Source organism: Crocodylus siamensis, chromosome 2 (assembly GCF_052110815.1).
Source record: "Crocodylus siamensis isolate JL-2025a chromosome 2, ASM5211081v1, whole genome shotgun sequence".
Taxonomy (NCBI): Eukaryota; Metazoa; Chordata; order Crocodylia; family Crocodylidae; genus Crocodylus; species Crocodylus siamensis.
The window spans coordinates 165,603,500-165,628,995 of NC_143396.1; the positions used below are offsets into that span (position 1 = coordinate 165,603,500).

Sequence of the window (25,496 nt, forward strand, 5' to 3'; positions counted from 1 at the left end):
GGAAGGATAAAATAAGATTTTTTATTTATAGTCTTATAGTAAAGGGAAGCTTTAACTTGCAAGACACTCCTGGGCAGTATGTACAACATACATCAGGTCCACAGAACGGCGGCAAAACCTGGACAGGGCCAACCTACATGGTGTATGCTACGGGGTCAAAAATGCCACAAACCAACTGGGAAGAGAGAAAACAAGAGGGACCACAATTCAGCCATGCTCACACACACTCGCACACACAAGCACGCACGCACACACGCATGCCGTCACAGAGCGCAGGCCCAGTGCCCTTTTTTATCCCACTGGGACCTGGCTCCACGGTGAAGCCAAGCTGCACTGAGCAGTACTGGGGAGCAAGGGGGAATAGAGAAGGGATATTTACAGACAAAATAAAAACAGGGCTCTGCCTCAGGAAGGTGCAGAGATTTGATCGTTATTCCATGGATCTGTTGCTTGGGAGCCCCTAGAGCAGAGGTGGAGTAAGTCTGGCCATACGGAGTTTTAAGAGCAGGAAATAAATAGCTAGTCACCACCACATGCCCCAGATTGGAAAACAGCACCTCTCCCATCCCAGCCCAGTGCTTTGTGGTAGGTGCCCAGATGCCTAGGTCTCAATGGGAGAGTGCAGTGACCTTCCTGAAGGCTGAGTGGCAGCCAGGTGGCACTAGGTGCTGCCATCCCTGCCCCTGGCAGCACAGACTCAAGGCAGGCCTGGCCTGGCCCTGTTGGTATAAATAGAAAGGCTTGTATAAAACAAGAGGCATGACTTGCAGAGTAGGGCAAGAGAAGAGGAGGGGGCATCTCCTCAGAGCTGGGCGGTTCACAGATTCCAAGTCTCTCGTTGGCCTAGCCTGGGCTGGCCATCTGTCCGTCCAGGGGGCACAGGGCCCAGCTGGCCCCCTGGGGGCAGAGCTGCTGAGGAGGGCCGCTGTTGTGAGAGTGGCGGGGCAGAAAGCTGCAGTCCGAGAGCCTCTACGACAGAAGGGAGAGAAAGTCCTTCGAGAGCTGGCGGGCAGGCAGCATGGGGCCCCAGGGGTGGCAGGGCCATGCCAATGCTGTGGTGCTTCTAGCTGGCCTCCATGCGCAGCTTCTTCCGGCTCTGCGGCTCTTCAGGCTCTGACTCAGAGCTGGAGTCAGAACCGCCATCAAAGGCGGAGATGGTGCTGCCCTTAGGGTTGGTGTACAGGCTGCCGTCTGCTGCTGTATAGTTGGCCTGCAGCTGGGCGCTTGACCGTGCCTTCTCCAGTGCCCGCACTGCAAGGCCAGAGGGCACAATGTCAGGAGGAGCACATAGTTTGCAGGGAGAGAAAATCTGGCTGCCTGCCCCTTGTTTCAAGTCAGCCAGCATGGCCTGAAGTCCAGCACAGCTGTGGTGTTAACTTGAGGTACCCCACCAGGCTGCTGCTTGCATGCTCAGGGCCAGGGCAGACAGAGAGGCTTTGAAAGCCCCAGCTAATGACACCTCATTTGCTTAAACTATTTCTGCTCTGCCACAGGGATGCCCCTGACACTGTAATATGCAGACAAGCCTGTCAACACCTTCAAAGCTGCTGGATTTCAGGTTTCTTAACAAGCTGACTAGTTGATCATATGCTGGGTGCCAGGATAACAGGTTCTCCCCCCCCCCCCACCCCGGAGGGGCCTTCCTCAGGCAACTGACAGCAGCAGGTCTGAACCCACAATGGGCTTACCAGGGCAAACACTCTAACAGGCAGCCACATGGAGCTCTCTCTGATGCCTATGGCCTAGGCCAGGGCTATCCAATTTCAGAGCAATATGGGGGCTGCATGCTGCAGTAGTCACAAACCCCAGGCCACACCCTGCAGGAGCTCCCTTGGGACACCTGCCACATAAGCAGTGCTACCTCCCCGCATCCCAGCTGTCCATGCTGGCAGGGGGCTTATACATCTCAAGCCTCTCTCCTCTCCCACATGAATGGGGAGCTCACCAGGCCACCCTACTATGCCGCCCTGCCCTAGTAGGAACAATGAGGGTAGTGGCAGCCAGGTGGGAGCCCACAGGCCATATGATAACCTCTTACAAGCCGGACGCCAACCACAAGCTGCCAGCTGGACAGCCCTGGGCTGGATATGAGACTCCCATCCCTGCCCTGCTCACCTTGCTGCTCCAACAAGGCGTTTTGGCGCTTGAGGTCATCAATATCCTGCTGGTGGGTGTGGTTTTTCCGGCGCATGTACTGGATGTACTCTGTGGCTTTGTCAAGGATCTGGGCCCGGGATGCCTGTTGCAATAGTGAGAAAAGCACACACGGGCCAAATAAAGACCTCGTTCTCATAAGGGGTCTGAGGGACTAGCATGCCCACCCTGACCCCAGCTGCGTTGGGGAGATGGGCTGTGGAGCCGGGGTAGGTGTGCTCCCCCACACAGACTATAGAACAGACTGGCCATGAGTTTGGGGCATCAACACAGCTGCTTCAGCCATGGCAAGCTTCCTGAGCACTGGAGAGAGCCTGAGCCTGCTATCTGGAGATGGGAGTGCCACCCGCAAATATCACTATAAAGTGTTCACCCTGGAGCCTAACAACAAGGTACATGACCTCAAGTCCTGGTCAGTATGTGCTGGGTGGGAAGGGCCTTGGGGCTAGGGAAGAGGACAGCAACCAGGCTTAGACAGGACAGGAAAGAGCTGTCTCCTCCAAGAGGTAAGCTCTGCTCAGCACCTATAGCAGCAGAACAGATGCTCTGTCCTGACTGATAGAGGCCAACAAGACTGGCCTGTATCATCAGGGCAGAGCATCTCCTCCGCTGCTGTACGTTCTGGTTAGCTGTTGGGTATAGGTTAGCCAGCCCTACAGCACTGCCAGAGCCAAACCTGTGACCCTGAGTAGTGAGAAGCATGGGAGTACTCAAATGCCCTTTAATCCTGCAAGGAAAGGTAGAGGAGGCCATGGGCTCCAGTGGGACCAGGAACATTCTTGTTGCCAACTGAAGCCAGACTTGAGCTGAAGAACTCAGTGCCTTGCCCACAGCACAACCATGGCCACCCAGACAGGGACCCAAGCCTGGATACTTCCCTGGAAGAGACAAGCTAGACAAACATCTGGGCTGGGTGCTTCGATGCCAAGGACAGCTAGGCTGCTTGGAGGAGAAGGATGACACTACGGTGGCAGTTACAGGCTCCTGGGGGGCTTGATGCTTGCGAGTACCAGCTGGGGCTCAGGGGTCTCCTCCCTTGCACAATAATCTGGCACCAGCATCACCTGCCCAGAGGAATAGGTAATGGGTCTGGATATGTGAGAACCCACGGCTGGGAGCATGAGCAACACCACCTCACCAGCATCTGAGAAAGAAAAGGGGACACCCAGCTGGATAGGCAGCTGGAAACAGGAAGAAGATCCTATGTGTCACTTGGCCTGCTCCCCTGGCAGGACAGAGGATACCAGCCTGAACCTCTATATGCTGTTTGCTGGCCTAGAAAGCAGGGAGATGAGGTAGCAAAGACTAGGAGTCAGCAATTTATAGTCCTCAGGCTGGATTTAGCCCATGGAGCTGTGGCTTCAAAGGCAGGGGGCTCTGCCCATGCACACTGCAGTCAAACATCAGGGACTGGGGGAAGGGGGAGCTCTGCCTGCCCCGATCCACAGCCAAGCAGCAGGGGGAAGTAGCAGAGGCAGCTGGGTCCTAATGCTTGCCTCTGCTGGAGCTGAGCTGGGTCACTCCAGCACCTCAGTGGAAAATATTTTTGACTCCTACCCTAGACAGGCTGACCTAGTGAAGCAACAACAGAAGCTTACAGCCCAGACCCACTCAGGCTAAGGGATAGGAGGGAGGCCTCCACCATACTGCCCACTAGTCTCATGAAGCAGGGGGCCATGCTCATGCAAGATCCCCAGTGCCGTGCATCGGAGGCACTGGATGCTGGCGCTGACTGGATGCTATCTAGATTCTAGCACTGACTCTGGCCTCTCAACTGGAGCAGAGTCAGTGCCAGCAGCAAGTCTTAGGCCTGGTCTCCCTTGCCAAGTTTTGCCAGCATAGCTACCACGCATGAAGGACCAAACTAATCCTATGACCCCAGCTGACTTCCTGCCCTTTGGGTGGGGGGGCTGGACTCGATGAGCTTCTGAGGTCCCTTCCAGCCCTAATGTCTATGAAATCTATGAAATAATTACCTCCAAGCTATGAGGTGCATGCTTTCTTCGCTCAGCTTGCATTGTTTTGTCTCTCCACTAAATGGTTCTGCTTGCACAGCTGTGGCGGCTGCAGGCACCAAACAGTGGTGATCACCACAGCTGCTTCAGCCATGGCTGACTTCCTAAGCATGCAGAGAGCCTGAACCTGTTACTCAAAGATGGGAGTACCACCCCCAAATATCACTATAAGGTGTTTACCATGGAGCCTAATGACAAGGTACAACACCCTCATTTAAGGCCTGTTGTCCACCACTGCTTCTCACTCTGCTCTCAGCTGGGCTGGGGGATTGGCCACAACCCAACAACCCTGGCTACCAGGCCTGCGTACCTGTATTGGGGTCTCCTCACTTGTTACAGCTGACAGGGAAGTGAGGACATGGGTTTGCTTTCTGCACACACATAGGTGGGGAAACATCAGGGAGGGAGAAGGCTCTTCAAGCTAGCAGTTCCCAAATGGAAAGTCCCAGGGAGCCAGGTGCCCTGAGGAAGGGGACCTGCTGATCTCATGCTGGCAAGAAGCAGGTGGGGATGAACTGGTCACAGATACATGGAGGTTGGATATTGGGTCTCTTAACAAAGAAAAATCTGAGGATGCAGTGCAGGCACCCAGCTGTCTTGGAGACAGAGCCAGACTGGCTCACAAAGGGGCTGCAGCTGATGACCTAGGAGCCCCCCCCCCCAACCATCTGTCCTTCCTGTCTTGATGTTTCACATTGCTGCCTAGACGATGTGCCAGTCTAGGAGTTTACTTTGAAGGGGCTTGGGCTCACTGGGTGGCACTGAACTAAAACCAGCTCTGGGACGGAAAAGGCAACACCACTGTGAGGTGTAGCCAAAGCCAAACCTGAGCAATGCAGCAAATGCTAAAGGATTAAATCCAGCCACACAGCCATGGCCAAAGTTGATCCCTGATGCAAAGCAGCGAGGAAGAGCCTGCTACTGCCTCTGTAGATGCTCAAGTTGTCTGGGAGGTGAGGGTGAGGATCAAGCCACACCCAAGGACATGGCAGGTTCAGCTGTATGTGCTGTTTGGTTACCAGCCTCAAATACTGACAAAAGATCCTAGCAGCTGGAGAGAGGGCAACGCCTTCCTGCTCAAAGCTCGACATTAACCTGGGGTGGCTCTGATATGGCACTGACACAAGAAGACAGGGAATGTTTGAGCAGTTCCTGGCATGTAACTGAAGCTAAGCTGGCACTGACTGATCCTACATTCAGTGGACTGGGGAGACGAGGATGATGCCTGCCTGAGGGCTTGGTTGTACAAGACAAGGTGTGAGGAGTGGCAGAGATCAGCTGGGAAAAGACAGGGTCATCGTGCTGCACAGGGACCAGAGGGACACCAGGCCACTGCCTTCTAGGCCAGCTTGTTTCTCTGTCCCCAACAAGCAGGGAAAACCACAGCAACCTGGTCAAAGTAGAGCTGGAAGCAATGGGCAAAGCTGCAGGAAGCCCTGTTTGCAAGACAAGGTTCTCAATGGTGTTAGTGCCCTGTGTTGGACATGAGTGCCACAATCTCAGCACAGCATGCCTGTGAGAGGATATACAACACCCAGGCACAAGCAACCAGGCTAAGTTTGGAACTTAAGCAGGCTCGAGCTGAGTCAGGATTTGGATGGGAGTCCAGTACAGACTACTTTATGCAACAAAGAGGGTAAGTGAATCACCAAGTGGCTCTCTCTCCCTGCCTATGCATAGAGAAGAGGGGCTAGTGCAGAGCACCTTCATTAGAAGAGGCCCATAGTGCCATTCAAAACCCACACTCAGATTGGAAGGGACCTCAGAAGATCATCAGGTCCAGCCCCCCTGCACCAGGCAGGAAAGCAACTGGGGTCAGGTGACCCCAGCAGGGTGACTGTCCAGTCTCCTCTTGAAGATTTCCAGGGTTGGTGATTGCACCACCTCTGGAGGGAGCTTATTCCACAGTCTGGACGCCCTGACTGTAAAGAAGTTTTTCCTAATGATGAGCCTGAAACGGTCTTCCAAGCGTTTGTGGCCATTACTCCTGGTTTTCCCCAAGGCTGCCCTGGTGAACAGTTGTTCACCGAGCTCTTGATGCATGTCCCAGATGTAGTGGTAAGCTGCTACCAAGTCCCCTCTCAGCCTTCCCTTTTTCAGCCTGGAGTCTCAGGTCCCTCAGCCTTTCCTCATACGGTTTGTCGCACAAGTCTCTGATCATACGGGTAGCCCTTCTCTGGATTATCTCAAGCTTTACCACATCCTTGTTAAAGTGCAGTGTCCAGAAGTGGATGCAGTACTCCAGCTGTGGTCTCACCAATACTAAATAGAACAGAAGAATCACTTCCTTAGTTTTGCTGGAGATTGATGCATGCCAGAGTATTTTATGCCCTGCTGGCTGCAGCATCGCACTGCAGGCTCATATGCATACTGTGGTCAATTATTACCCCCAGGTCCCTTTCAATTGTGGTCGGTTTGGCACTGCCAAGCCTGTAGGTGTGTTGAGGATTGTTTGTCCCCAGATGGAGCACTTTACGTTTCTTGATGTTGAACTTCATATGGTTCCGATCCACCCAACTTGATAGCCTGTCTAGATCTGCCTGTATCTGTAGCCCAGTGGTCTCGAACCATTTTATGGTGAAGATTATTTTTTGTAAGTGAAGTACAACCCAGGATCTACCGCTCCCCACACCCGACAAGCTGCCCAGGCTCTGACCCCACTCACCCAGATCATGGAGCCTCTGACAGACTGAGATCAATTGTCAGAGGCTCCACGATGGACTGGTTGGTGACCACTACTGTAGCCTATCTTTAAGCGTGACTATGCTTCCCCATAACTTGATATCGTCCGTGAACTTGGCCAGTGAGCTCTTCACCCCCACATCCAAAAATTGATAAAGATGTTAAAAAGCACTGAACCAAGCACTGACCCCCAGGGCCATCCCTGGGGAGGAGAGTGTGAGAATTGGGGTGACCATCTTGGGCCCTGCACTTTGAGAGGCCTTGTGGTTAGTGCTGCATAGGCCCCACCACGACCGCCAGCACCACCAGCTCTGCTGTTGCTACTAAGAGCTGTAGGCTCTGGCCGCTTGCCACCCTCCCCGCCCAGCTGGCTCCGGTCACTTGCTCTCCCTTCCCTCAGGTGTCCAAGGAGAGTGGTCGCTCCTTAAGGAGACGATCCTCCAAGCCCAAAGGAAGGTAATCGCAACAAGGATCAAAGGGAGCAGGAGAGCACACAAGCCTCCGTGGCTCACCAAAAGCATCCGGGAATGTCCCCTTGCTAAAAAGGAGGCTTACACCCAGTGGAAAGAAGGGGTCATCACCAGGGAGGACTATTCTGTAGTTGCTCGGGGATGCAGGGGGGTAGTTAGGAAGGCCAAGGCAGAGATGGAACTGGGACTAGCTTCCCAGATTAAGGACAATAAGAAGGCCTTTTTTAAATACATAGGGGGTAAAAAGAAGGTCCCGGGTAATGTGGGGCCCTTGCAGGATGCGATGGGAAACTTGGTCGTCACACCAGACGGCAAAGCTAACATGTTTAACGATTTATTTGCCTCCGTCTTCCTAAGTAAAGACCAGAACGGCCACCTCCCTGCTGGGCCCCCCTCGGGCCCCGGGGGAGGCACACCTGGGCCACAGGTTAGCGAGGATTTAGTTAGGGAGCTTCTGGAGGGGTTGGATGTATTCAAGTCAGCCGGTCCGGATGATCTCCACCTTAGAGTTCTAAAGGAACTGGCCGAGGTCATTGCAAGTCCCCTGGCATGGCTTTACGAGCACTCGTGGTGCTCTGGTGTGGTGCCAGAGGACTGGAAGAGGGCCAACATGGTTCCCATCTTCAAAAAAGGCAGGAAGGAGGACCTGGGAAACTATAGGCCGGTTAGTCTTACCTCGATCCTAGGCAAGCTGTTTGAGAAAATTATGCTGGCACGCATCCAGGAGGGGCCAGCAGGGGACTGCATGCTTAGGGGCAACCAACATGGGTTCATCAGTGGCAGGTCCTGTCAGACCAACCTGGTGGCCTTTTACGATCAGATCACCAGATCATTAGACGCAGGGGTAGCAGTGGATATAATCTTCCTGGACTTCCGGAAGGCTTTCGACACCGTCTCTCACCCCGTTCTCATTAAGAAACTGGGGGGCTGTGGTGTCGATGCCCACACAATCAAATGGGTCACCAACTGGCTGGAGGGCCGTACTGGAAGGACGTGGGCAGTGGGGTTCCGCAGGGCTCGGTCCTGGGGCCCGCACTGTTCAACATCTTCATCAGCGATTTGGATGAGGGGGTAAAAAGCACCCTGTTCAAATTTGCTGATGACACCAAGATGTGGGGGGATGTGGGCACGCTAGAAGGGAGGAATAGGCTACAATCGGACCTAGACAGGTTACAAGGGTGGGCGGACGAGAATAGGATGGGTTTCAACACAGACAAGTGCAAGGGGATGCACCTCGGGAGGAACAACCGGCACCATACCTACAGGTTAGGGAACTCCCCTCTTGTCAGGACAGAGGCGGAAAAGGATCTGGGGGTCATCATTGACTCCAAGATGAACATGGGCCGGCAGTGTGGAGAGGCAGTTAGGAAGGCTAACCATACCTTGTCATGCATCCACAGATGCATCTTGAGCAGGTCCAAAGAGGCAATCCTCCCCCTCTATGCGGCACTGGTCAGGCCGCAGTTGGAGTACTGCGTCCAGTTTTGGGCACCACACTTCAAGAGGGATGTCGACAGCATGGAGAGGGTCCAGAGGAGGGCCACTCGTATGATCAGGGGACAGCAGGGCAGGCCCTATGAGGACAGGCTGCGGGACCTGAACCTGTTCAGCCTCCAAAAGAGAAGGCTGAGGGGGGATCTTGTGGCCTGTTATAAACTAGTCAGGGGGGATCAGCAGGCATTGGGGGAGTCACTGTTCCCCCAAGCACCGCCAGGAGTGACCAGGAATAACGGTCACAAGCTGGCAGAGGGTAGGTTTAGGTTAGATATCAGGAGGCGCTACTTCACGGTCAGGGCGGCTAGGGTCTGGAACCAACTTCCAAGAGAAGTGGTGCAGGCTCCTACCCTGGGGGTGTTTAAGAGGAGTTTGGATGAACATCTTGCTGGGGTCGTTTGACCCCAGTACTCCTTCCTGCCATGGCGGGGGGTCAGACAAGATGATCTGCTCAGGTCCCTTCTGACCCTAGAAACTATGAAACTATGAAACCTCTCAGCTGAAAGAAGGTGCACTGGGCTAAAAGTGAACAGACCAAGAGCTGCGTGTGGCTGGTGTGAATTTTTGTGCATTCTCAGCCCTGGGTCGGAAGAAAGATGAATGAGAGCTTGGAGATGCTGGACAAAGTGGACTGGGGTAGAGCTGGGCACTGAAGCCAGGTTTCTAATGACCCCTTCATTGAATCCCTCCACCTCTTAGATCACAGCTGCCAAATTTGGCGCTTTGGACTGGCACCTATAGCAGAGTGACCTACCCTCTTAACAAAATCACCAGTCCTTAGTTCCCCATCTACTGCCTACCCACTGGACACACTCCCCAGTAAGGAAGCATATGATCCAGTTTCCTCTACCGCTGCCATGTTGCCCATTTGCAAAATATACCACATCTTGCTCTGGTAGCTGGTGCTTAATAAAGGTAATAGCCTACAACTGCTATTCACAACAAACATGCCTCTTCTGAAGCTAGCAGAGTGGTGGATGGGTCCATGTCGACCTGGGAGGGTGTGGTTAGCGAGTCCCCCAGGGCTCGGTCCTTGGGCCGGTGCTGTTCAACATCTTCATTAGCGACCTGGACGAGGGTGTGGAGAGCACCCTGTTCAAGTTCACTGATGACACCAAGCTGTGGGGTAAAGTGAATACACCGGCAGGCAGGGACCGCATCCAGGCAGACCTGGATAGGTTAGAGAAGTGGACGGATCTGAACAGGATGTGGTTCAACAAGGACAAGTGCAGGGTGCTGCACCTGGGGAGAGGGAACCAGCATTATGGTTATAGGCTAGGGGCTGCCCCTCTCGGCAGCACAGAGGCAGAGTGGGATCTTGGAGTCAGGACTGACTCCAGGATGAATATGAGTCGCCAATGCAACAAAGCAATAGGCAGAGCCAACCGCACCATGTCATGCATCAACAGGGGCATCACTAACAGGTCCAGAGAGGTCTTGCTCTCCCTCTATGCGGTGCTGGTCAGGCTGCAGCTGGAGTACTGCATCCAGTTCTGGGTACCGCACTTAAAGAAGGATGTGGAGAACCTGGAGAGGGTCCAGAGGAGGCCACTCGTATGGCTGACGGCCTCCGTGGCCAGCCCTATGAGGAGAGGCTGAGGGACCTGAATCTCTTCAGTCTCCGCAAGAGGAGACTGAGGGGGGATCTTGTGGCTGCCTACAACCTTATCAGCCACCAGCAGGGACTTGGGGAAAGTCTGTTCACCAAGGCTGCCCTTGGAGTCACCAGGAACAATGGCCACAAGCTGAGGGAGGATAGGTTTAGGTTAGATATTAGGAAGAACTACTTCACTGTAAGGGTGGCCAGAGCCTGGAATAGGCTTCCCAGAGAGGTGGTGCTCTCACCTTCCCAGGAAATCTTCAGGAGACTGGATAGGCATCTGGCTGGAGTCTTATGACCCCTCCCACCCCCACTGCTCCTTCCTGCCCATAGCGGGGGGGTCGGACTAGATGATCTGTCTAGGTCCCTTCCAACTCAGTGATCCTATGATCTATGAAGCAGTAGGTGGTTATGCTGTGGAGATCCCCAGTGCCCCGCATCAGCGGTACTGGATGCTAGCGACTACTCTGCCCTCTCAACTGAAGCAGAGTCAGTGCCAGCAGCAAGTCTTAGGCCTGGTCTCCCTTGCCAAGTTTTCCCAGCATAGCTACACTGGCTACAAGCATGAAGGACCAAACTAATCTCCATGCTACAAGGTGCATGCTTTCTTCGTTCAGCTTGCATTGCTTTGTCTCTCCACTAAATGGCTCTGCTTGCACAGCTGTGGCAGCTGCAGACACCAAACACAGTGATGATCACTACAGCTGCTTCAGCCATGGCTGACTTCCTAAGCATGCAGACACCCTGAATTAATTATTCAGAGATGGGAGTCACCCCCAAATATCACTATACAGTGTTCACACTGGAGCCTAATGACAAGGTACAACACCCTCATTTAGGGCCTGTTGTTCACCACTGCTTCTCACTCTGCTCTCAGCTGGGCCAGGGGATTGTTCACAACCTAACAACCCTGGCTACCAGGCCTGCGTACCTGTATTGGGGTCTCCTCACTTGTTACAGCTGACAGGAAAGACCATCGTCTTTTGTTCAAACCTGGCTGGTGACCCCCATGCAGACTGCAGATCTCACTAAAAGGACTTGGGAATGCCAGTGTCAAGGGTGCACAGCACAGCTATCTGGCATGGCAGTGCCCCAGCCCCCACTTTGCTAGAAGCTTCTGATTTCCACGATCAGTCGGTTCAACAAGCAGGCTGATTCAGTGGCCCATCGTTTCTGGACTTCGGAACTTCTTGAAAGTAGGAACTGAGCAAGGGGACTTGGGACCTTACACTCTCCCAATGCCTTCCTCAAAGTCTTGGCTGTGGAGGTGAGCAGTCAAGGGTGTGCCAGCCAAAGGCTAAGCTGTAGCATCATCACACATGCAACTACACCCAGGAATGCGGCTGGGCAAGGCCTGACCTACACAAGACTTAAGAGCCACAGCCACTTCCCTATTCCTTTTTAACACTATGGAGAGGACCCTGTGACAGGCTGAACCAGGGCTGCTAACAGGCAAATGCACCACAGAGTTGGTGGAGCAGCCGAAGGACTGAGCACCTCTGGTGGTGCCATTGGCTCTATTGAGAGGGCTGGTGCTGGCGCATGCTGGAACAACACAGGGCACATAAAGTTCCATGTTAAAATCAGGACCTTCCTTGCTGCCAGGCCACCTCAGGGAGCAGGAGTGCAGGTGGCAAGACATGCCCCTCTCCCTTTTGCTTCCACTAGTCTTCACACAGCTGGGTAGACAGGGTTGGGATGTAAATATTGTAACAGGGAGACCTGAATGAAGTGAAACTAATCTCAGCCCGCATCCGCTTAGGATCAGACTGGCTGCCATACTTAGGTTCAGGAAAGAATTTCCATGGTCAATTGATATGGACTATGGGGCGAGGGGGTTGCCTTCCTCTGTAGTAGAAGGTACAGCCCTCTTCCTGATCTCTTGAGCATGTATTAACAACTTTTTACAGCAGCAGGACATTAGCTGCTGTGGTCCCCCTGCTTTACTTGTGGCAGTTTAGGGTGTTAGGTCTTGGACTGCATCAGGGTTGATTGTGTAGGTTTACTAAGAGGTTAGATCAGGAGTTGGCAGCCCCTGGCACATGTGCCATTCAGGCCTTTTTGCTCAGTACACCACAGCCAGCCTGGGATCCAGGATGCTACCACTGGCCACAGAGCCCGGGCTGCTGGCACTGGGTGGCTGGGACATTTCAAGCCCTTCTGCAAGCATCTTGGGCTCCATGGCAGCTGTGGCAGGAAGGCAGAAGGCTGCAAACAGCTGCACCAAGCTCTGGAGCCCTTGGCCTGGTTCTGTGGCAGTATGGCTGCACGCATATCTCTAAGCTGGGTGGCAGGGGAGGGGCCAGGGTTGTGCTGCCCCACGGCCCTCCCTACCCAGAGGCACTTGTGCACCCACCATGGTACTGGAGCCCGGTGCAGCTGTTTGCAGCATCCTGGCTGCTTGCCACAGCCAGCCCAGGCTCTGGGCAGCTGCAGCAGACAATGGGCAGGCTGCAAAAGCTGCACCAGGCTCCAGTACCCTGGCACTGGCTCTGTGCTGGCAGTGATTGCATGTGCGCCTTCGGGCACAGGGCAGGGAAGGGGCTGGGGCAATGCAAACCCAGCCCTCCCCTGCCACCAGCTGGGGGTGCACCTGCAGCTACCACCAGCAATGAGGATTGGGCCCCTTGCTATCTGCCCCTGACAAGCCAAGTTGATGTGTGGCTCAGGGTTGGGGTGTTTTTGGAAATCTGGTCAAAAATGTTGCGGAGCCCTGGGTTAGATAATTGATTTGTATAGGACGATTTGGAGAGGGACGATCCTGCCTCAGGCAGGGGGTTGGACTATATGACCTCTGGAAGTTCTTTCTAACCCTACTTCGCTATGATTCTATCTGACCTTTAGTCCCAGCTGTGTCCTGAAGGCATATGCATAGCCTGCCCAGCGAGGTACTGGCTGAACACCTGTCTAGAGTTGTATCAACTGGTGAGGGCTGCGTTTGGGGAGAGCAGTTACAGGCTCAGAGCACAAAAGAGGCTTGTCCACATGACACAGGGCACTTCAGCACTGTACACTGTGCGCTGCAGGCAATCACAAAGACAGGCTTCTCCCAGCTGGTGCCACCATCTGCACTCCAGGGCTATCTGGGAGTGGGAGGGTACTTACATGCACCTACCCTGCCCAAGCCCTTCCTGTATTCCCAGCAAGAGATGCATGCCCCAACTCCTCCTGGTATCCTGACACCAGTACCTCAGCACCATCCCTGCTTTCTTTCCCTTTCAGGTTGTTTTCTATTTATGGCTCCATTTCTCACCAGCTCCCCTGGGTCACTCCTAGCTCACCTCCCACACTAGGATCTCTTCTCCTTTAACCCTGGAGATGTTTTAATTTCTCAGAGAACCACAGATCCCCAGCACTGAGGGCCCTAGCATGTCTCACACCTCCCAGGTACCCTGCAGTTCCATGACTGGACATGCCACACAACCCCAATGCCCCCTTGCTGTCATACTGTACCATAGGGTTGTCCCTGGGTCTCTCCAGGGCAGGGGGGAAAAGCCTCAAGTTGGACATCTGGCCTGTATTTCTGAGCTCAGGCCTTCTGAGGGCAATGGTGGCAGAGGCAGCCAAGCTAGGAATCTTCCAACTTCCTCAGTAAACTCACCTTCTCCCCCTGGAGGGACGGGACAGAGTCCCGCAGGCTGTGAAAGCTGTCTTTGATGTGGTCCCTGCGTTTGCGCTCCAGCGCATTATGGTGAGCCCGCTTGTCAGCCTGGAAGAAAGGAACAGAGAAGAGAGACATGAGGGGTTGCACAGGGACAGACATAATGCTGGGGTAGGCGGGTAAGGGGAACAGCATCCACAGCGCAGCCCTGCGAAACAAAGATGGTGAGAGACAGCAACAGCTAGGCACATGCAGACCAATACTGGCCTGTTCAGGAGGGAGCACACTTGCCTACCATGCCCTACATCCAGCTACCAGGGGATTTCAGTGACTGATGCCAGCACCCACACATGTAGACCAGCCCCCAAGGAAGGCATAAGTGCCATACTACATATCTAACCTACATGTCTAAGGGAACCATAAGAAATACCTCCCTTCTGTATGTGGGGCCTCCCCAGAGAGGGTCCTACTTAGTGCTTTCCCCTCCTGATTCAGGCACTAGAAGTCTAGGATCACATGGTTTCAGCCTCCTGTCTGTTTGAATGCGGTGCTGGGTGTTTAACAGAGTTACAGATTCATACATTGTAAGGCTGGAAGGGACCTTAGAAGATCACTGGGTCTAGCCCCCTGCACCAAGCAGGAAAGACAACTGGGGTCAGGTGACCCCAGCAAGGTGACTGTCTAGTCTCCTCTTGAAGATTTCCAGGGTAAGTGATTGCATCACCTCTGGAGGGAACTTATTACACAGTCTGGACACCCTAATTGTGAAGAAGTTTTCCTAATGCTAAGCCTGAAACAGTCTTCTAGGAGTTTGTGACCATTACTCCTGGTTTTCTCCAAGGGTGCCCTAGTTGCTTGCTGAGCCCTTGATGTATGCCCCAGATGTAATGGTAAGCTGCTACCATGTCCCCTCTCAGCCTTCTCCAGGCTCAAGTGTCCCAGGTCCCTCAGCCTTTCCCCGTATGGCTTGCCACACAAGTCTCTGATCACATGGGTGGCCCTTCTCTGGACCCTCGCAAACTTTTCCATGTCCTTGTTGAAGTGCGAAACCCAGAACGGGATGCAGTACTCCAGCTGTGGTCTCACCAATGCCGAGTAGAACAGAAGAATCTCCTCTTTGGTTTTGCTGGAGATGCATCAATTGATGTATACCAGAGTATTATTTGCCCTGCTGGTGACAGCATTGCACTGACGGCTTATAATCATACTGTGGCCTATTATTACTCCCAGGTCCCTTTCATTTGTAGTGCGGGTCATATCGGCATTGCCAAGCCTGTAGGTGTGTAGGTGATTGTTCATCCCTAGGTGGAGCACTTTACATTTCTCAATGTTAAACTTCATCTGGTTCTGGTCTGCCCATCTTGCCAGCCTGTCTAGGTGTGCCTGCATCTGCAGCCTATCTTCAAGCGTGACCAGGCTTCCCCATAACTTGGTGTCATCTGGGAACTTGGCCGGTGAGCTCTTCACTCCCTCATCCAAATCATTGACAAAGATGTTAAAAAGTACTGGACCAAGCACTGACCCGAGTCAGACGCTGCTGCCCATTTCTTACCAGGACGACACAGATCCATTCAGTAGGACTCTCTGGGTCCTACCCCACAGCCAGCTTTCTACCCACCTATCTTGCAGTTAAGCCCACAATCTTCCAGTTTTCTCATGAGAACATCACAGGATACCAGATCAAAAGCTTTTTAGAAGTCAGAGTATACAACGTATACACACAATGGGTGCACACACTGTATGCATTGTGTTAATGCTGGCTTTGGCCTGACAACACCTTTCTCTCTAATACCCTCAGGTGACCTGTCTTAGAGGAGCAGGCTGGAATGAACTGCTACGGAGGCCTATGCTAGTGGCTACCTCCATCCACTTTGGTGATACCCAGGAGACCAAACTAAAGGAGGCCTAAGCAACCCTGGCCTGGCACAACCGCAACTCTGCTGTGGACAGGATTACCAAGAGGACTTCAGGGAGATGGCTCTGCTCATGCCTGCTGGTGTCTGCTCCAGCTGTGCACCAGGAGCACTCAGCAGGGATCCAAGCCAACAGGCCCAGGGTCCAGAAGCCGCACTCCCAGACACTGCCTTAGCCATACCCTTGTGGGGAGGCAGATGCTTTGCCATCAGCTATTAAGGGGCAAAATCTTTGACAGCTTCAAAAGGCTCCTCATGAGGCCCTTGTAACAGCCCTGTGGGGAACCTTTTGGGTGACAGGAGTGATGATCTGAGGCCCAGGATTTCACATGTGACCTGGAAATAATGCACCATGGCCAGCCCAGTCCAGCCTAGGCTCTCCATTCTGTCTCACCTCCCCCTGGCTAGCCAGCTCACACACACAGGCACACCTACACTGTGGCACTGGCTGCCTCTAGGTGCCAGGCACCACTTGATTCAAATCACTGTACCTTCAAGATGTCCCTGATAAGCTGTAGTGTGCTGACGGCAAGGCCCAAGGCAAAGGTGCCTCTGAGCTGTGCTGATGGCAAGGCTGCAAAGAGCAGGCCAAGAGCCTTCTAAGGGCACTGCCAGGCTTCAAGCAATGAGCTCAGTTGGCACAAGCCCTGCCCAGTGCCAAACCAGGGCAGCAGGACAACACTGCACCCTATTCATTCAGACAGCCTGGTCTGCTGCCAAGCTGTTCTCCAGTGCTGTCTCATTAGCTGCCTGCCTGAGCTGGCTGGAGACGACGAGGGAGGGAGAAGGCCAGGTTGCTCAGCCAGGGGCCCCAGCCCCCAAGATCATGTGAGGGATAAAACTGAGAGTCCTGACAGTCGTGGGGCAGGCCCAGGGCCTGCTGTGCTCCCCCACTTGTCTTCATTTGTACCAAGTTTCAACTACCCTCCCCCTGAATAACAACAGGCACTGTGTAGGAAACCCAGTTTGACTATCATCCAACCAGAGACTTAAGCCCAGCACAACTGAAGGGGCAGTCAGGGGAACCAAGTCCTCATGGCAGAGCATCTAATGATGCCTGTAGAGGTCAAGAGAAGTCTAGCTATCCCACAGCCCCTCTTGGTGGCACACCCCAGTGGCAATATCCCAATCCAGGCACAGACACAAGGCTCTACGTCAGCTGACAATGCAAGCCGGCAAGCACAGAAGGACCTTGTGACCCAGGAGCAGAGTGGCTCACAAAGGAATAAAAGCCAAGGGCTGCTGAGCAGCCATCTCTCCGTGGTCAACAGCCCTGAACAAGTACCACCTGTGGGCAATGTCATGCTTGGTGCTCCCTGAAACCTGAAGTTTTCAGAGCATCTCCTGAAAGCAAAATCTCCAGCAGCTGCAAGCCCTGAGCTGAGGACACTGCTCCAGGGCCATATGCACATGAACCAGTTATCGGGGGGGGGGGGGTCAAGCTGGCCTGATTTTAAAAAGCTCTGAATACATGACACAGCCTTGCAAATCCACCTCTGGCTAGACTGGGGCAGTTTTCCCTCATACACTCCAGCATCCACCACCACAGGATGCAGAGCTGTCCCATTAGCATGCAGCTGGTGTGAGCAAGCTATGCATTTGAGCCTTCCCACATGCACATCTTGACCTAGCTCTCCATGGCAGCTGGCACCCAAGTTGGTGTTCTTGAGGCAAGGCAAAGCGAGCCAGGCTGCTAGATGCCTCTTTGCAGCCCCTCTTCATCAGATCAGTTATCCCCTTTTCCTGGGCTTCCCCTATGAGAAGGTGCCAACAGGATGCTTCTACTCTGTATTGCCTTCATCAGGACCAGAACTAATCAATACCATTCAGCAAAGGCACCTCAGGAAATCTGGCACCAGACTGAAGCCAGGGAATCATATATATGTTTGTGTTGTATAATCAATTCCAACCTGAGCAGCAACTGGTTTGCTATAGAGGCTCAGAGCTCAGTATATCACAGCTCCCCCCTCAACTATTTCCCTCCCCCATCCCCAAATTACAGCTTCCACAAAAATAGATACACTTTTAGACACCCAGTCAGTTCCGCAGAATTTCTAAATGGGATTTAAACAATCATACAAAACCACACTTTGCACTGGCAACTTGTCTGGAGTTAGCAGGGACTTTCATGATCCAAATTTCAGAGTGTTCTTAACTAGACTATTAATGCTAATAGCAATTTAAAGTGAAGTGGTAAAGTCTTGGATACTGTCAGCTTGTTGCCCAGTTGCTTATTTGGGAGTCATTTAGTACAGATGGCAAGAACAGACCAGATGACATTTTATATCCTGCTTCTCTGTGCTAGCATGAGGTTGGTGGGTTTCAGTTACAACTGCTGCAGAGAAAGGTTCACAGAAAAGTTTTCACTGAAATTTTGAGATTCGCAAGCAAAGTCAAACCAGACTTGCCTCATTCTTGTTACTCCTGGAGCTGTTGCACATCACTAATGTTTGGCTGAGCCCCAGAAATCCTTCCAAATTATAAAGAAAAAAAATTCAGAAATTATTTCTGGTCAAGACATGTTCACTTAAGACTGTTACCAGGAAGCCCAAAATTGTAAAAACTGAAGGAGTAAAAACAAAACCGTTTGTACTTTCAGTTTCTTTTCTTTACGTATTCCTTGACTTTCTGTAGCTAGGTAAGCCTCTCTATTTTCCCCACTTTGCTTGGATCCAGTCAAGATACAACGGGGAAAAAAAAAATTAAAAATATATTGCAAAAAAGAAGAGGCCCTGTGACTTCAAAGCCATTTACATTAGCACGAGGCACCTAAATCAAGGGAAACACCTAAAACTACTTTTAACTCCTATTTTTATTGAAGTGGAGATCCACTCAGCTCTGGAATTTTAAGTTTGTGAGCAAGATTCAATTGGATCACCCAGAATAGAAGAGGGATTTGGAACCAGCCCTACGCCAATAGCCTTAGGGAGGCATCTCATATAGCTCAGTAACGCACTAACGCATATACACTTTTCCCAGAGGAGACTGGGTGCAACGATTAGAACTGGACAGATCCGTATTAAACGCCGGTGCATAACCCTAAGCAAAGACAAGATGTCTGCACAGACCCTCAGTGCACAGCCACAAGAACTCTTCAGAATGCCCAGATGTGTCACAGTCTAGGCCAGTGGTTTCCAAAGTGGGGTGCGCAAGACAATCCCAGGGGGTGCGGAAAGAAAATATTAGAACTTCTATTTATATTTATTTTTTATCTAAAAAAATAAGAAAGAAATTAAGCTTTACTAATATTAAATATATGGATTGACACTGGCGCCCTAACTCGGTCCGTATGTCAGATGGCTACGTCACGTATGGTACGCGACTAGTACATGTATATAATTTATAAATAAATAAATATACATACACTGGGGGTGCATGCTCAAAAATTTTTTACTGATAGGGGTGTGCGATCAAAAAAGTTTGGAGACCACTGGTCTAGGCAACCTCTACAAATTAAACAATCAAGCAGGTGGTCTGAGAAATACCAAACTCCGCAAATGAATAGCAGTTCTTGAAAAGCAGCTCCCTGGGAGCCCGTAGTCAAACACTGTGGCCCTGTCACCCAACAAGCTAGCCTTATTCACCAGCATTTGGACTTTGCAACCTAGATTATCTAGACTGGAGGCTTTTGGAAGTGCTGCAGCACCACAATTGCTCTGAGGCTGGGGACACAGAGGAATATATCAGCCAAACTAGAACACTCAAAATCTAAAACTGACTCAAACTGGTTCTAAACTTGATGTCCCCCTATAATTCACTGAAATCAACCTGCCCAAATGAAGAGATTCCCCCACTTTCTATGTATTTGAACTACTGGCAATAGCGCAGGACACTGCTGTGTCTGCACCATGATGAGTCTCAAGCAGAAGAAAACCTTTTACTTGAGGGCATGGATCAAGGGGATGTAACACATGCATTTTTGCTCTGGGATTCCATAGAAAACTGCAGGCCTTGTCACATGCTTGGTCCCACTCGGCAGCCTGCAAGGGCATCAGCTGCACCCCACAAGGAAAAGCAGACTTCAAAAAGGGCTCCTGCTTGTGATCAGCAATCCCATGAGCACAGGATCTCAGCACAGCAACTCCCAACATGTACCTGGGTCCCCCAACCTCAGAGATGGACCCTTGCACAAACCCTCACCATTCACGGCACCCAACCCTGCCCCACGCCCAAAACTCACACCACCTGCTTCTTACAACAGCTGCAATCCCCCTATAGTCTCCGCTGACAGTTGACAGCAGCCTCTCCCCTCAAAACATTGAGCACATAGCAAGAAAAAGTAGACGCAGCCTACAGCACACTGCCAGTCCTGCTCCATACCTAACCTCCAGCATAGCCCATGCACACCACTCTCTCCTGACTCACTTTCATGCCTTGCCTCAATCAATCCCAAGAGTCCATCCCACCACATGCTGTCCTACCCTAGATCCACTACAACATACACCCCAGTCCACATGCATCCCAACAGACAAACATGACCTAGGCCCACTCCCACAATTCTGCGCATTGCAGCCTAGCCTGCATGTGCCCCACAACACTCACGCCACCTCCACTGCTCTATCCCACCCAAACACAGTTGGCCCCCTCACCTAGAAACAATCTGCACCCTGATGTGCAGGGACAATCCCACCCCAAAATATTTCCCTCCCCACCCCAGATCCCTGCCTATATACACCTGCCCTAGACCATCCTCCCCCCCACCCCGACCCATACATGCCCCCAGCCCAGAGTTCCTCCCATATTTCTACCTGGCAGCACCCATTTCCCCCCACAACCCTGGCCTAGCCCCTTTTCATGTCAGCCCATCCCTACACCAGGCTGAGACCATTTGGCCCATGGGTGACTGGTGCTACCTTAGTTGGGGGGGCATGTGCCCCCCCCCCGCCAGTGACAAGTCAGTGACCTGTCACAAAGTAGCTGTGGTGCTCCTGGAAGCAAGTGGGGAGGGGGGGGTCCCCTCCGTGGTGCCACCCCCAGCGACCTGAGCAGCAAGTGCAGCTAGTCAGGGGTGCACCGGCACTCTCAGGGGATGCATGTGCACCCCTGTGCACCCACTATGCATCTGCAATAATTTGGGTCACCCCATGCCTCACTCAGACCACTGCCCCCACTACCCCTGCCCATGCATAGACACAGCCTAGATTGCTCTGCTGCCTCCTACCCCCATACACATCTAGCACGGAGCATTCCCCCTTGGCACCTGCATTACTGGTTCAGACGAGTACACCCCCACCTGCACACGACCTCTTGCCCCTGTCCTGTGCAAGGCTGAAACCACTCACGTGCCAGGCAAGATTGTTGCCATCTGACCTCTGCCCCCCCCGACCCAGAGCATTGCATACCCCTCAATCTCTGCCCAGAGGTTTCCAGCACACGTCCTCACTCCCAGCACACAAATACATCCTAGTAGACCAATCTCTGCAGTTCAGCCATCTGCCCTGACCCACGCATGCCATGCCTGTCCTTGGCCCCTCTCCCCTCAGGCATCCTTGCCCGTGTCACACGCACGCAGGAAGGATCCCAGCCCGTCACACATCCTGCCCAGCTTAACCCCCCTTTGCACAAACAGGCGTGCGCCGTCCCACCCAATGGGAAGACGTGCACTCTGCAGGTGAGAGTCTCCCCAGGCCTCGCACACCTGTGCCTGCGCCTGCCAGTCTGGTCTGCCCCATGCATGCCCCAGCTGGTTCACCCCAGGGGGACTCCCACGCACACGACCCTTCTCCCCCGCCCCACACTGGTGCCCACCCGCAGCCAGACCCACCCCACGGCCCTGCCCACGGCCGCGCCTCCCCCGCCCCCGCCGGTCGGCCCATGCAGACGCGCGGCCGTGGCGCCGCGCACAGACGCCGGGTCTAGGGCGAGGCCCCCGCCGCCCCGCGAGCCCCGGCCCCTCCCCGCCCCGGGCGGCGGCGCTGCTGGGCCGGGCCGGGCCGGCGGGAAGCAAGGAAAGGCACGTACCGCAGACTGAAACCTTGGCTGCTCCTCCTGCAAGGAGAGAGAGACAGAGAAACACACGCGTTACTGCGCCGCCGCCCGCCCGCCCGCGGCACAGCCGAGCCGAGCCGAGCCGGGCCGGGCCGGGCCGGGCCGGGCCGGGCCAGACCGAGCCGACGGGGGGGGGGGTGCGGCACTCACGTCGCTCTCCACCTCGATGTCATCGTTGTCGCTCATGCTGCCGGGCCGGGCCGGGCCGGGCCTGCGGGCGCTGCGCTGCGAGCCGAGCCGAGCCGAGCCGGGCCGAGCGGAGCGGGGCCGCGGGCAGCACAACAACAGCAGCCGCAGCAGCCGCCCGCACCGCGCAGCCGCCGCAGGGGCCGCTGGGGGATGGAGTTCGGGCCGCCCGTCCGCCACCGGCGCCCGTCCCCGCCGAACTACCGCTCCCGGCGCCCCCCGCGCGGCCCGGTCCCTGCCCGCGCCCCCGCGCGCCTGCGCAGAGTGGCTGTCGCAGTGTATGCCGGGGGCCGTAGTCCTGGTGAAGGAGGAAGGGCTCCGCTTCCCAGCAGCCGGGTGAGGACACGTGGATAGGGCGGCGCGGCCCTGCTTCCGCTCGGGGGAGGAGGTGTCGTAGGGGTCCTCGCTCCCTCCCCCAGAGCCCAGAGCCCTGGCCCGGGCGCAGGAAACAAGCCTCCTGCGTTAGAGGCGGGCGCAGATGGAGGGAGAGCACACAGGTCCCTCCGAACAGATACTCGGGAACCAGCGGCTCGCATTCAAGAGTTGTGAAAGACTTGGCCGAGAACCCCTGCCCGCCCTTCCTGCCCACTCGCGGCGCGCAGGCGGGAACAGCGGCCCCCAATGGGCCCACCGCCCGCCCTGCCGGAACGGAGGCCGCGGGGTGGACTGCCCACTGCGGGAAGCCCCGCGCACGAATCTGTGGGCACGTGAGCCCTGTCCGGGACTTCGCCGCGGCGGCGGCGAGCTGCGGCCGCACGTGTCCCCCCAGACTGACCTGCAGGCGGGGAGCGGCTGCTCTCGTTGCGGCCGGGGCTGTATGCGGCCCGGCCGCGTGCAGGGCTGTGCGCACGCACGTGGCGCCTCCGCGAACGCTCCCAGCAGCCCCCGCGGTCTGCAAACTGCTGCGCCCTGCGCTTTTCCTCCCTGAAGGAAACCTGCCGCCCGGGTCCGGGACTGGAGGTTTCCAGGTTGGGACTCTCTCTTCCGACGCGGGGCAGGTGGTCATGGGTTACTAGCGGCATGTCAGGTGTTCATCAGGCTGAAGTGGGCAGCCTGAGTGATGGGGGGTAGCGGTGGTGGTGAGCAAAATCATGGGATGCCCTTGGCAAAGATGGCAGCTTAGGGCATGGGCGACTGGTGCCTCCTGAGCCTGGGGGCACTTGCCCCAACAGCAGCTAGTCAGTGACCAGGGGGGCCCCCTACGGCCAATCGTGCTAACCGGAGGGGGGGGGTCTCCAGTGGCTGGTCCTGCTGACCCAGAAGTGCCATGCTGCTGGCACTTCCAGGTCAGTGCAACACTTCTGGATAAGTGGGGTGGGCTGCTGTCTGCGCGATTGGCCGTGGGAGGACTGCAGGGATCTGTTCTGGTGCCCCCACTCCCCAGCCAGTGCTCTCAAGGGGGGCACCAGCGCTTTTGCTTGCCCCACCTGCTTGTCACCTAAGTGGGGAGTTGTGCATTTGGTTGGTTAAGTTAACTGTGCTACCAGAACAGGCTTCTCTAATATTTCATGTTATGATTGAAAAAGAGCGTTGTCCACTGTTGGTATTAGAGCTACACCAATACACCAGTCCAGTAACGGATTGGCACCGATATAAAGAAAACTGACTGTATTGGAAATTGGCTTGATGCAGCTGATCAATGCTCTGTGCATGCGTGCAGCCACAGTACAACATGTAGGCAGCAAGGAGCACAGCTCAATAGCAAGGAAAGCTGTGTGTAGCTGGTAAGACTGTTGTAGTGGAAAGGGCATGGGCAGATCAAGGCCCCCATGGTGAGGGTGGGAGTGGGGCTGAGGCAGGTGCTGCCCAGCTGGGGCATCATGGCATGTGGGACAGAGCTGGGGCTCATCTGGGGGTTGCACGGATGGGGGAGAGGCTCCCACTACTGCATGCACCCTGGGAGGGCATGGTGGGGGGGGCTTGTGGCCCCCTGATTGGGGCAGGCTGCAGCTGTGGGCTGGGGTCAGGGCTGCACCAGGCTCTTCCCATCTGTGGGGGCTGGGCTGAGCTGCACTTGGGGTGGGCAGAGGTGCTGGGAGTGGGGTTGAGGGTCTGTAACAAATTTTGGGGTGGCTGCAGCCCCGCCCATCCGCCACAGCTGCCACTGCCCAGCCCAGCCCCTGCTGGGAAGAGCCTGGCATAACTCTGGCCTGCAGCTGCAACCCACCCTGCCCCGCCCCAATCTGGGGTGGGGGGGGCGGGCAGATGCCCCCTGTGCCCTCCCAGGGTGTGTGCAGTGGTGGCAGGAGCTGCCCCCACCTTCCTGTGCCCCCCAGATGAGTCATGACTCCATCCCACACCCTGCCCTGCCCCAGCCCCACTCCCTCCCTCACCACAGGGGCCTTGATCTGCCCCTCTATGGCTCTTCCTTCCCCCCTCTCCTTCCACCACAACAGACTTAGCAGCTGGACACAGCTCTTCAAGCTGCCTGGCTGTGTATTGGAAATGGGATTGTTATCGGCCGATATGCCTCCTTAAAAATTGACTTATCAGTATCAGCCCCAAAAAGGTCCATCAGTGCACCCCTAGTTGCTATGGTCAGCATGGCATGGGCTCATGACTGACTCGGGAGAGGCCGCATACAGGGCCAAATCAATCCTTTAGTGCTCCCTACACAAACAAACTCCTGAGCCCCCGGCTGGTTGAGATCATAGCCGTGGCAAAGGGGAGGGGAAGGGAGGCAGATGAGGCCATTTGTGCTGCCGCCATGGAGGAAAGGACCAAGGCCCCCAGGGCCCTAGGCACATGCCTAGTATATGTTAATCCGGCCCTGGCCACAAACGGCTTTGTCAATGGCAGGGCCAGAAGAGAACACCTGCAACTGCAGAAACTATTTCCACTGGGAGTGTTTCTCAGGGCTTCTGTGAGTCAGGGTCAACTCAGCAGCCTGTGTGGCAAGCGATAGTCACCCTTCAGGCCTTTTATTCTGCTTCCAGATAGATTGGCGTAGCACAGGTTCCATGTCACAGTCACTCTCCCTTTGTCCCAGCCAGGGTATTCTGAGAATTCCATCTTTTCCCTTGGGATTGTGCTGCCTGGCTATCACTGGGCCAGTAACTCCTGCCACTTGCTCTGGTCCAGCTCTTGCTGGGTTATATGAGATCCAAGTGATCTCCTAGGCATCACCTCAACCCTATCTTCTCTGCATCTGCTGGGGGCCAGGTAGCTAGTTACAAGTGGGGTGAGGCCCAAGTCTTTTCAAGTGCCAGCTGTTTTGTACCCAAAATCCATCTTCAGCCCAGGGTAGAAGTAGAAGCATACAGGCAAATGCCACCAAGCTGTGCAGAGTAGGAACAGGTCAGCTCTGCAGCATCATCCATATAATTTGGTAGCTTAGCTAAGGCAGCAAATAATGTATCTGGGGGAGCTGAGCTGGCTGGGGAGTGCATCCTG

General features: G+C 54.5%; 1 protein-coding gene across 4 annotated transcripts; it reads right to left on the bottom strand.

Annotated features, from left to right (window-relative positions):
* Positions 1-22,298, bottom strand: MAX (MYC associated transcriptional regulator X). 4 transcript variants are annotated; one of them, XM_090032067.1, is made up of 5 exons: positions 22,068-22,298; positions 21,891-21,917; positions 14,017-14,124; positions 2,116-2,245; positions 1-1,251 (listed from the first exon to the last, which is right to left on the bottom strand). In XM_090032067.1, the coding sequence occupies exons 1-5, from the start codon at positions 22,101-22,103 to the stop codon at positions 1,064-1,066; spliced, it is 489 nt and encodes a 162-aa protein (XP_089888193.1). In that variant the 5' UTR covers positions 22,104-22,298; the 3' UTR covers positions 1-1,063. The 4 variants fall into 4 exon arrangements, with proteins under 4 accessions (XP_089888193.1, XP_089888194.1, XP_089888195.1 ...); XM_090032068.1 differs by having other exon boundaries at positions 2,116-2,239; positions 22,068-22,296; XM_090032069.1 differs by lacking the exon at positions 21,891-21,917 and having other exon boundaries at positions 22,068-22,294.
* Positions 22,299-25,496: the final 3,198 nt, after the last annotated feature.

Excerpts from the sequence above, each read along its gene's own strand:
- MAX (XM_090032067.1), bottom strand. The coding sequence starts at position 22,103 with ATGAGCGACAACGATGACATCGAGGTGGAGAGCGAC. Across the intron at positions 14,125-21,890 it reads AGCCAAGGTTTCAGTCTGCG|GCTGACAAGCGGGCTCACCA; the intron begins GTACGTGCCTTT and ends CCTTTCTTCCAG. Across the intron at positions 2,246-14,016 it reads CGTCCCTCCAGGGGGAGAAG|CAACAGGCATCCCGGGCCCA; the intron begins GTGAGTTTACTG and ends TTCTCACTATTG.